Source organism: Mustelus asterias, unplaced genomic scaffold (assembly GCF_964213995.1).
Source record: "Mustelus asterias unplaced genomic scaffold, sMusAst1.hap1.1 HAP1_SCAFFOLD_4883, whole genome shotgun sequence".
In the NCBI taxonomy this organism is placed as follows: Eukaryota; Metazoa; Chordata; class Chondrichthyes; order Carcharhiniformes; family Triakidae; genus Mustelus; species Mustelus asterias.
Genome location: NW_027594826.1, coordinates 1 through 12,042, shown reverse-complemented (window position 1 = coordinate 12,042; position 12,042 = coordinate 1). Strand labels below are relative to the sequence as shown.

Genomic DNA, 12,042 nt, shown 5'->3' with positions numbered 1-12,042 from the left:
GGCCCGCCCCTCTCCTCTCTCTGGGGTCCGCCCACCCCCTCTCTCTGGGGTCCGTCCCCTCTCTCTGGGGCCCGCCCCCCTCCTCTCTCTGGGGGCCCGCCCGCCCCCTCTCTCTGGGGTCCGCCCGCCCCCTCTCTCTGGGGTCCGCCCGCCCCCTCTCTCTGGGGTTCGCCCGCCCCCTCTCTCTGGGGTCCGCCCGCCCCCTCTCTCTGGGGTCCGCCCGCCCCCTCTCTCTGGGGTCCGCCCGCCCCTCTCTCTGGGGTCCGCCCGCCCCCTCTCTCTGGGGTCCGCCCGCCCCCTCTCTCTGGGGTCCGCCCGCCCCCTCTCTCTGGGGTCCGCCCGCCCCCTCTCTCTGGGGTCCGCCCGCCCCCTCTCTCTGGGGTCCGCCCGCCCCCTCTCTCTGGGGTCCGCCCGCCCCCTCTCTCTGGGGTCCGCCCGCCCCCTCTCTCTGGGCCCCGCCCCCCTCCTCTCTCTGGGGTCCGCCCCCCTCCTCTCTCTGGGGCCCGCCCCCTCCTCTCTCTGGGGCCCGCCCCCCTCCTCTCTCTGGGGCCCGCCCCCCTCCTCTCTCTGGGGCCCGCCCCCCTCCTCTCTCTGGGGTCCGTCCGCCCCCTCTCTGGGGCCCGCCCGCCCGCCCCCTCTCTCTGGGGCCCGCCCGCCCGCCCCCTCTCTCTGGGGCCCGCCTGCCCGCCCCCTCTCTCTGGGGCCCGCACCCCCCCCCTCTCTGGAGCCCACCCGCCCCCTCTCTGGGTCCCACCCGCCCCCTCTCTCTGGCCCCCCCACCCCCCTCTCTGGGGTCCGCCCCCCCCCCCTCTCTCTGGGGTCCGCCCGCCCCCTCTCTCTGGGGTCCGCCTGCCCCCTCTCTCTGGGGTCCGCCCGCCCCCTCTCTCTGGGTCCGCCCACCCCCACTCTCTGGGGCCCGCCCCCTCTCTCTGGGGCCCGCCCCCTCTCTCTGGGGACCGCCCCCCCTCCTTTCTCTGGGGCCCGCCCCTCTCCTCTCTCTGGGGCCCGCCCCTCTCCTCTCTCTGGGGTCCGCCCACCCCCTCTCTCTGGGGTCCGTCCCCTCTCTCTGGGGCCCGCCCCCCTCCTCTCTCTGGGGCCCGCCCGCCCCCTCTCTCTGGGGTCCGCCCGCCCCCTCTCTCTGGGGTCCGCCCGCCCCCTCTCTCTGGGGTTCGCCCGCCCCCTCTCTCTGGGGTCCGCCCGCCCCCTCTCTCGGGGGTCCGCCCGCCCCCTCTCTCTGGGGTCCGCCCGCCCCCTCTCTCTGGGGTCCGCCCCCCTCCTCTCTCTGGGGTCCGCCCGCCCCCTCTCTCGGTGGTCCGCCCACCCCCTCTCTCTGGGGCCCGCCCCTTCTCTCTGGGGCATGCCCCCTCTCTCTGGGGCCCGCCCCCTCCTCTCTCTGGGGCCCGCCCCTCTCCTCTCTCTAGGGTCCGCCCACCCCCTCTCTCTGTGGTCCGCCCACCCCCTCTCTCTGGGGCCCGCCCCCTCTCTCTGGGGCCCGCCCCTCTCCTCTCTCTGGGGTCGGCCCGCCCCCTCTCTCTGTGGTCCGCCCACCCCCTCTCTCTGGGGCCCGCCCCCTCTCTCTGGGGCCCGCCCCCTCTCTCTGGGGCCCGCCCCTCTCCTCTCTCTGGGGTCCGCTCACTCCCTCTCTCTGGGTCCGCCCCCTCTCTCTGGGGACCGCCCCCCTCCTCTCTCTGGGCCCCCCCCCCCTCTCTGGGGTCCGCCCCCCCCCCCCTCTCTCTGGGGTCCGCCCGCCCCCTCTCTCTGGGGTCCGCCCGCCCCCTCTCTCTGGGGTCCGCCCGCCCCCTCTCTCTGGGGTCCGCCCGCCCCCTCTCTCTGGGGTCCGCCCGCCCCCTCTCTCTGGGGTCCGCCCGCCCCCTCTCTCTGGGGTCCGCCCGCCCCCTCTCTCTGGGGTCCGCCCGCCCCCTCTCTCTGGGGTCCGCCCGCCCCCTCTCTCTGGGGTCCGCCCGCCCCCTCTCTCTGGGGTCCGCCCGCCCCCTCTCTCTGGGCCCCGCCCCCCTCCTCTCTCTGGGGTCCGCCCACCCCCTCTCTCTGGGCCCCCCCCCCCCCTCTCTCTGGGGTCCGCCCGCCCCCTCTCTCTGGGGCCCGCCCCCCTCCACTCTCTGGGGCCCGCCCCCCTCCTCTCTCTGGGGCCCGCCCCCCTCCTCTCTCTGGGGTCCGCCCGCCCTCTCTCTCTGGGGTCCGCCCGCCCTCTCTCTCTGGGGCCCGCCCCCCTCCTCTCTCTGGGGCCCGCCCCCCCCCCTCTCTCTGGGGCCCGCCCCCCCCTCTCTCTGGGGCCCGCCCCCTCTCACTGGGGCCCGCCCGCCCTCTCTCTCTGGGGCCCGCCCCCTCTCTCTGGGGTCCGCCCCCTCTCTCGGGTCCGCCCCCTCTCTCTGGGGTCCGCCCCCTCTCTCTGGGGTCCGCCCCCTCTCTCTGGGGCCCGCCCCCTCTCTCTGGGGTCCGCCCCCCTCCTCTCTCTGGGGCCCGCCCCCCTCCTCTCTCTGGGGCCCGCCCCCCTCCTCTCTCTCGGGTCCGCCCGCCCCCTCTCTCTGGGGCCCGCACCCCTCCTCTCTCTGGGGTCCGCCCGCCCCCTCTCTGGGGCCCGCCCCCCTCCTCTCTCTGGGGTCCGCCTGCCCCCTCTCTGGGGCCCGCCCGCCCCCTCTCTCTGGGGCCCGCCCGCCCGCCCCCTCTCTCTGGGGCCCGCCTGCCCGCCCCCTCTCTCTGGGGCCCGCACCCCCCCCCTCTCTGGAGCCCACCCGCCCCCTCTCTGGGTCCCACCCGCCCCCTCTCTCTGGGGCCTCCCCCCCCCCTCTCTGGGGTCCCCCCCCCGCCTCTCTCTGGGGTCCGCCCCCCCCCCTCTCTCTGGGGTCCGCCCGCCCCCTCTCTCTGGGGTCCGCCCGCCCCCTCTCTCTGGGTCCGCCCACCCGCTCTCTCTGGGGCCCGCCCCCTCTCTCTGGGGCCCGCCCCCCTCTCTCTGGGGCCCGCCCCCTCTCTCTGGGGACCGCCCCCCTCCTCTCTCTGGGGTCCGCCCGCCCCCTCTCTCTGGGGCCCGCCCCCTCTCTCTGGGGCCCCCCTCCTCTCTCTGGGGCCCGCCCCTCTCCTCTCTCTGGGGCCCGCCCCTCTCCTCTCTCTGGGGTCCGCCCACCCCCTCTCTCTGGGGTCCGTCCCCTCTCTCTGGGGCCCGCCCCCCTCCTCTCTCTGGGGCCCGCCCGCCCCCTCTCTCTGGGGTCCGCCCGCCCCCTCTCTCTGGGGTCCGCCCGCCCCCTCTCTCTGGGGTTCGCCCGCCCCCTCTCTCTGGGGTCCGCCCGCCCCCTCTCTCTGGGGTCCGCCCGCCCCCTCTCTCTGGGTCCGCCCGCCCCCTCTCTCTGGGGTCCGCCCGCCCCCTCTCTCTGGGGTCCGCCCGCCCCCTCTCTCTGGGGTCCGCCCGCCCCCTCTCTCTGGGGTCCGCCCGCCCCCTCTCTCTGGGGTCCGCCCGCCCCCTCTCTCTGGGGTCCGCCCGCCCCCTCTCTCTGGGGTCCGCCCGCCCCCTCTCTCTGGGGTCCGCCCGCCCCCTCTCTCTGGGGTCCGCCCGCCCCCTCTCTCTGGGGTCCGCCCCCCTCCTCTCTCTGGGGTCCGCCCCCCTCCTCTCTCTGGGGCCCGCCCCCCTCCTCTCTCTGGGGCCCGCCCCTCTCCTCTCTCTGGGGCCCGCCCCCCTCCTCTCTCTGGGGTCCGCCCGCCCTCTCTCTCTGGGGTCCGCCCGCCCTCTCTCTCTGGGGTCCGCCCCCCTCCTCTCTCTGGGGCCCGCCCCCCCCTCTCTCTGGGGCCCGCCCCCTCTCACTGGGGCCCGCCCGCCCCCTCTCTCTGGGGCCCGCCCCCTCTCTCTGGGGTCCGCCCCCTCTCTCTGGCGTCCGCCCCCTCTCTCTGGGGTCCGCCCCCTCTCTCTGGGGCCCGCCCCCTCTCTCTGGGGCCCGCCCCCTCTCTCTGGGGCCCGCCCCCTCTCTCTGGGGCCCGCCCCCTCTCTCTGGGGCCCGCCCCCTCTCTCTGGGGCCCGCCCCCTCTCTCTGGGGCCCGCCCCCTCTCTCTGGGGCCCGCCCCCCCTCCTCTCTCTGGGGCCCGCCCCCCCTCCTCTCTCTGGGGCCCGCCCCCCCTCCTCTCTCTGGGGCCCGCCCCCTCTCTCTGGGGCCCGCCCCCCCTCCTCTCTCTGGGGTCCGCCCGCCCTCCTCTCTCTGGGGTCCGCCCCCTCTCTCTGGGGCCCGCCCCCTCTCTCTGGGGCCCGCCCCCTCTCTCTGGGGCCCGCCCCCTCTCTCTGGGGCCCGCCCCCCCTCCTCTCTCTGGGGTCCGCCCCCCTCCTCTCTCTGGGGCCCGCCCCCCTCCTCTCTCTGGGGTCCGTCCGCCCCCTCTCTGGGGCCCGCCCCCCTCCTCTCGGGTCCGCCCGCCCCCTCTCTCTGGGGCCCGCACCCCTCCTCTCTCTGGGGTCCGCCCGCCCCCTCTCTGTGGCCCGCCCCCCTCCTCTCTCTGGGGTCCGCCCCCTTCCTCTCTCTGGGGTCCGCCTGCCCCCTCTCTGGGGCCCGCCCCCCTCCTCTCTCTGGGGTCCGCCCGCCCCCTCTCTCTGGGGCCCGCCCGCCCGCCCCCTCTCTCTGGGGGCCCGCACCCCCCCCCCTCCTCTCTGGAGCCAACCCGCCCCCTCTCTGGGTCCCGCCCGCCCCCTCTCTCTGGGCCCCCCCCCCCCCCCCCCCCCCCCGCCCCCCTCTCTCTGGGGTCCGCCCCCCCCCCCTCTCTCTGGGGTCCGCCCGCCCCCTCTCTCTGGGGTCCGCCCGCCCCCTCTCTCTGGGGTCCGCCCCCCCTCTCTTTCTGGGCCCCCCCCCCCTCTCCCTGGGGCCCGTCCGTCCCCCTCTCTCTCCCTGGGGCCCGTCCCCCCTCTCTCTATCTCTCACTCTCTGGACCCCCCACCCCTCCCTCCCTCACTCCCCCTCCCTCCCTCCCCCTCCCCCTCCCCCCCTCCCCCTCTCTCTCTCCCTCCCCCTCTCTCTCTCCCTCCCCCCTCTCTCTCTCTCTCTGTCTCCCTCTCTCCCTCCCTCTCTCTCTCTCTCTGGGGCCCCCCCCTCTCAGGCCAGCCCCGTCTCGATATTATGGTGCTGCTGATTTGCTGCTGCTTTTGGAAAGGCGAGAGAGAGGAGAGGTGATCCCCGTGTTTAAGAGAATCAATAGCAGGTTTGCTGGAGCTCAGATGTCCCCTGTTCCCTGAGCTGTGACACAGCCGAGGGGGTTTCCCTGAGACCCACGGTGGAGCCAGGCACGCCCTATCTAACCCGCTGTCGATGCCCCCCCCTGTTGTACCTCAGGATAAACTGACCCTGGAGAATGCAAAGGGAGCGGCGGAGCAGGCGAAGAAAGCGGCCGACTCCTCCATCAAGCAGCTGAGGCAGGACAACGAGGACTTGAAGAGGAGGGTCTCACAGATGGACTTCCAGATGGGGGAGTGCAGAGACATGATCGAGGAACTGAAAGGCTCCGAGTCACGGCTGAAGGACAAGCTGGCCCGCTTGGAGGTAATCACACTCCCCGCGCCCAGGGACGCACGAGGCGGACACTTGCCCACCCCCCTCTTTGGACACTAAGGGGCAATTTAGCACGGCCAATCCACCTAACCATAAGACATAGGAGCAGAATTAGGCCACTCGGCCCATCGAGTCTGCTCCGCCATTCAATCATGGCTGATATTTTTCTCATCCCCATTCTCCTGCCTTTTCCCCATAACCCCTGATCCCCTTATTAATCAAGAACCGATCTATCTCTGTCTTAAAGACACTCAATGACCCGGCCTCCACAGCCTTCTGCGGCAAAGAGTTCCACAGATTCCCCACTCTCTGGCTGGAGAAATTCCTCCTCATCTCTGTTTTAAAGGATCGTCCCTTTAGCCTGAGGTTGTGCCTCTGGTTCTAGTTTTTCCTACAAGTGGAAACATCCTCTCCACGTCCACTCTATCCAGGCCTTGCATCTAACCTGCCCATCTTTGGACACTAAGGGGCAATTTAGCATGGCCAATCCACCTAACCTGCACATCTTTGGACACTAAGGGGCAATTTACCATGGCCAATCCACCTAACCTACACATCTTTGGACACTAAGGGGCAATTTAGCATGGCCAATCCCCCTAACCTACCCATCTTTGGACACTAAGGGGCAATTTAGCATGGCCAATCCACCTAACTTGCACATCTTTGGACACTAAGGGGCAATTTAGCATGGCCAATCCCCCTAACCTACACATCTTTGGACACTAAGGGGCAATTTAGCACGGCCAATCCACCTAACCTACACATCTTTGGACACTAAGGGGCAATTTAGCATGGCCAATCCACCCAACCTGCACATCTTTGGACAGAGTTTTTGGGTTGATGGAGTGGAGATCCCGATCGGCCTCGATCTAGTTGTAGGGGAGGGAAGCGGGCCCAAGGGGCTGAATGGCCTTCTCCCGTTCCAGCGTTCAGTGGATGAAATGCATGGTGACTCTCTCAAACCTGTTTTAGACAGAGCGGAAACAAATGGAGCTGTCCCTCGGAGAAGCCACGGACCAGGAGCAGGAGATAGCCGTGGCCAAAAGAGCGTTAGAGAACCGCCTGGAAGAGACGCAGGTACGGCGCACTGCGGCGTTCCCCATCGTGCATCCCGACACTCCCCCTCGGGTTTCCCTCGCGACCTTTCCTCCTGCAGGTTCAGTGCGGTGCAGTTTAATGTCTGCCGGTGGTTTAGCCCCGGCGCGCTGCTTATAGAGTCAGTCGGCCTCTTGTTCTGGTTTCCCATCTCTGGCCTCTTGCTGTCCCACCCACTGAGGGAGTCGTCTGTCCGTTACTTATCCCTTTGGCCTTTGTGACCCTCTGACACGCTGCTTAGCACTGACCTGTTTCCTGACCCACTTGGTGCGATCCGAGAACGTCTACGGCACAGAAAGAGGCCACTCGGCCCATCATGTCAGCCCCCCCCCCACACACCTACTCGGCCTAATCTCACACCCCAGCATTTGGCCCAAAGCCCTGCAGGTTACGGCACGTGAGGTGCAGATCCAGGGGACCATTGAACGGTGCAGAAGGAGGTCCATCAAGTCTGCACTGATGCTCCGACAGAGCATCTTACCCAGCCCCTCTTCCCCCACCCTGTAGTTGTCACCCCACGCATTTACCCCACCAATCCACCTAACCTACACATCTTTGGACACTAAGGGGCAATTTAGCATGGCCAATCCACCTAACCTACACATCTTTGGACACTAAGGGGCAATTTAGCATGGCCAATCCACCTAACCTGCACATCTTTGGACACTAAGGGGCAATTTAGCACGGCCAATCCACCTAACCTACGCATCTTTGGACACGAAGGGGCAATTTAGCACGGCCAATCCCCCTAACCTGCACATCTTTGGACACGAAGGGGCAATTTAGCACGGCCAATCCACCAAACCTACACACCTTTGGACACTAAGGGGCAATTTAGCACGGCCAATCCGCCAAACCTACACATCTTTGGACACTAAGGGGCAATTTAGCATGGCCAATCCACCTAACCTACACATCTTTGGACACTAAGGGGCAATTTAGCACGGCCAATCCACCAAACCTACACATCTTTGGACACTAAGGGGCAATTTAGCACGGCCAATCCGCCAAACCTACACATCTTTGGACACTAAGGGGCAATTTAACATGGCCAATCCACCTAACCTGCACATCTTTGGACACTAAGGGGCAATTTAGCATGGCCAATCCACCTAACCTACACATCTTTGGACACTAAGGGGCAATTTAGCACGGCCAATCCACCAAACCTACACATCTTTGGACACTAAGGGGCAATTTAGCACGGCCAATCCGCCAAACCTACACATCTTTGGACACTAAGGGGCAATTTAACATGGCCAATCCCTCTAACCACCACATCTTTCGGAGTGTGGGAGGAAACCCACGCAGACACGGGGAGAACGTGCAGACTCCGCACAGACAGTGACCCGAGCCGCGTCGGTATTTAGAAATCCCCGCTTCAAAAGGCACACAGTGACATCCTTCCACATCTGCCATGCGTAACCCTCCCTTGTCTTCACCCCTCACACCCCACCCACTGCCCGTCAAACAGCGGAGCATGAACCGGCTGACCCAGGACTACCAGGAGCTGCACGAGCGCTACCAAGATGAGGCAAAGCAGAAGGATCAGCTGAAGAAGGCCAAGAACGAGCTGGAGGAGCAGAGGAGGTTACTGGACAAGACCATCGAAAAGCTGCAGAAAGAGGTGAGACGGCGGGCGAGTGGGCGAGTGTGCACAGCCCATTTCTTCCTTACAAAGCATTCAAATCCAGCAGCGCCGTTGCTCCCCTGTCACCAGTGTTTCTCTCAGAAAGAACTCTTCAAACGTCGACAATAAAAATAGAACCAAACTTATAAATCAAAGAAAGGGCTTAATAAAGAAACTTTGTTACTCCAAACTTGGGGCCTCGCCCGGGGCCACTCCAAACGCTCCACAATTCCAAACAGGTTCTTATTTATACTGAGTCAGCTGACCATCGCGTCATTCTGTGATTGGTTCCATGGTTTACTGGGTCAGCTGACCCTTACAGCTTGTTACCATTGGTCACATTTACAGCCAATACAAAGTTGTCACCGGTTACATTCGAACAACCAGCAGTCCATCCTTTACTGTTCCTCTGCTGAGTAATTACTGGCCAGCCGCGCCAGCCTCATCGCTGGCTGCCTGAGGAGGAGGGAGGGGGGAGGGGAGGAGGAGGGAGGGGGGAGAGGTGGGGGGAGCGGACTTTCCGGTACATCGTTAGCAAAGGCAGAACGGCTTCCACGGCCACTTGCAGTAGATACTGAGGGCCTGACGTACAGAGTGAATCGTAGAATCCCTATAGCGCAGGAGGAGGCCATTCAGCCCATCGAGCCTGTACCAACTCTCCGAAAGAGCATCTCACCCAACCTAACCGACACATCTCTGGATACTTGGGGCAATTTAGCACGGCCAATCCACCTAACCTGCACATCTTTGGACACTAAGGGGCAATTTAGCACGGCCAATCCACCTAACCTGCACATCTTGGACTGTGGGAGGAAACCGGAGCACCCGGAGGAAACCCATGCAGATACGGGGAGAACGTGCAAACTCCCTCCACACAGACAGTGACCCAAGCTGGGAATCGAACCTGGGTCCCCGGCGCTGTGAGGCAGCAGTGCTAACCCACTGTGCCACCCCAATGTAGGCCAGATCCCATAAGGATGGCTGATTTCCTTCCCGAAAGGCCACTAGTAAACCAGATGGGTTTTTGTGACAATAATTTCACGGTCATCAATTGATTCTTAATTCCAGATTTTTTTTTTATTGATGTGTGTGTGGGGGGGAACGGGGAGAGAGATGTAGGCCAGACCAGCTAAGGACAGCAGATTTCCTTCCCTAAAGGGAACATTAGTGAACCAGATGGGTTTTTAACAATATATGTTCGTTGTCACAGTGTAACACTACATTCTGCACCCTCTCCTTTCCTTCTCCCCTATGTACTCTATGAATGGTATGCTTTGTCTGTATAACGCACAGGAAACAATACTTTTCACTGTATCCCAATACATGTGACAATAATAAATCGAATCATAGAAACCCTACAGTACAGAAAGAGGCCATTCGGCTCATCGAGTCTGCACCGACCACAATCCATATATTGTTAAATCTATGCACTCTATGAACGGTATGCTTTGTCTGTATAGCCCGCAAGAAACAATACTTTTCACTGTATCCCAATACATGTGACAATAAGTCAAACCAACATTACTAAGACTAGCTTTCAATTCTATCTGCCGTGGCGGGATTCGAACCCGGGTCCCCAGAACATTAGCTGAGTTTCTGGATTAATAATCTAGTGATAATACCACTGGGCCATCGCCTCCCCGTACTAGGCCACAGCCTCCCCGTACTAGGCCACAGCCTCCCCGTACTAGGCCACAGCCTCCCCGTACTAGGCCACAGCCTCCCCGTACTAGGCCACAGCCTCCCCGTACTAGGCCACAGCCTCCCCTTCATGCTCCAAGGGCAGCAAAGGCCGCAGTGGTTTGAACTCTGGCTCTTTGTGTTTCCTCCCGGCTCAGGTGGACGAGCTCACGGAGCAGTCCGGGAGCTCCGTGGTGGTGCTGCAGTCCCAGCTGGATGAGTACCGGGATAAGTCGCGGCGCGAATTACTGGAGCACCAGAGGCAAGGGAAGGAGAGGGCCCTGGAACTGGACAAGGCCAATATGACCATCAAGAGGCTACAGGACGAGGTACGAGGCTTATCTTAACCCTCCCTGGGACACTCTCTGAATTTTGCCTTATACGCTAAACTTAAAGTTTATTCATTAGTGTCACAAGTTGGCTTACATTAACACTGCAATGAAGTTACTGTGAAAATCCCCGAGTCGCCACACTCCGGCGCCTGTTCGGGTACACTGAGGGAAAATTTAGCATGGCCAATCCACCCTAACCTGAATATCTTTGGACACTAAGGGGCAATTTAGCATGGCCAATCCACCTAACCTGCACATCTTTGGACACTAAGGGACAATTTAGCACGGCCAATCTACCTAACCAACACATCTTTGGACCATGGGAGGAAACCGGAGCACTCGGAGGAAACCCACGCAGACACGGGGAGAACGTGCAGACTCCACACAGACAGTGACCCGAGCCGGCAATGGAACCCGGGTCCCTGGCGCTGTGAGGCAGCAGTGCTAACCCACTGTGCCACCGTGCCGGCCCCTGGAGAGAGATTGCAGCACTCTGGGATACAGAGGGATCTGGGCGTCCTGGTACATGAATCATTGTATGCAGGTACAGCAAGTGATGAGGAAGGCAAATGGAGTGTCGGCCTTTATTGCAAGAGGAGTGTGAGGTGGAACAGAAAAGTAGGGAACTCTTGCCTCACAGATGAGGAGGAATTTCTACTCTCGGAGGGGTGGTCAGTCTGTGAATTCTCTTCCCTCAGAGAGTAGTGGGGAGGGGCTGCGGGTCGGTGAAAATATTTGAGGCCTCGTTAGAGAGATTTTTGATTGGTGGGGTGGGGGGGGTGTCGAGGATTATAGAGGGGGGGCAGCAGACAGGAAAGTGGAGTTTTAAACTCTCAATCAAACCAGCTGTGATCTTATCAAATAGCGGGTCAGCCTGGAGGGGCTGAATGCCCCCCTCCCACACCTCCTGTGACTATTTCCTACGAGCTGAGGGGTTCCACCGGGAGAGTACAAGCGATTAGTGACCATGATTCACATGTTCGCAGGCTGCTGCTTTTAAAAATATAACAATAATAACTCCTGGGAAGCATCGCGACGAACTTCCTGACCTCACCCTCGCAGGTACAGCTTCAGCCCGGCCCCTTGACGCATCATCAGGAGCTGGGACCCTGAGCACACCCTCCGCAATCTCTCACTTCCCCGGCTCCGAATCCTGCTGCACCGTCCCAATTCAGGACAAATTGCACCGGTGATCCCCCTGTCTCCGCTGTGCAGAGGCCTCCTCACCACGCACGCACCCACCCACGCTCACACTCTCTCTCACTCGCACACTCTCTCTCTCTCTCTCTCTCACACACACACACTCTCTCTCCCTCTCACTCGCACACTCTCTCTCCCTCTCTCTCACACACACACACTCTCTCTCTCTCACTCGCACACTCTTTCTCACACACACACACTCTCTCTCACTCGCACACTCTTTCTCACACACACACACACACTCTCTCTCACTCGCACACTCTCTCTCTCTCACACACTCTCTCTCTCACACACACTCTCTCTCACACACACACTCTCTCACACACGCACTCTCACACACACACTCTCACACACTCTCACAGACACACTCTCTCTCACACACACACTCTCTCACGCACACACTCTCTCACACACACTCTCTCTCTCTCTCTCACACACTCTCTCTCACACACTCTCTCTCACACACTCTCTCTCTCACACACTCTCTCACACACTCTCTCTCTCACACACTCTCTCACACACTCTCTCTCTCACACACTCTCTCTCACACACTCTCTCCCTCACTCACACTCTC

At 63.3% G+C, this 12,042-nt stretch overlaps 1 protein-coding gene across 1 annotated transcript; it reads left to right on the top strand.

The window, feature by feature from the left end:
* Nucleotides 1-5,291: 5,291 nt before the first annotated feature.
* LOC144491268 (cingulin-like) lies at nt 5,292-10,265 on the top strand (the record flags this gene model as incomplete). Its single annotated transcript, XM_078208948.1, has 4 exons — nt 5,292-5,522; nt 6,504-6,608; nt 8,101-8,253; nt 10,095-10,265. Coding segments are annotated over exons 1-4 (660 nt in total), but the record flags the coding sequence as incomplete, so codon positions are not given.
* Between the last annotated feature and the right edge of the window lie 1,777 nt (nt 10,266-12,042).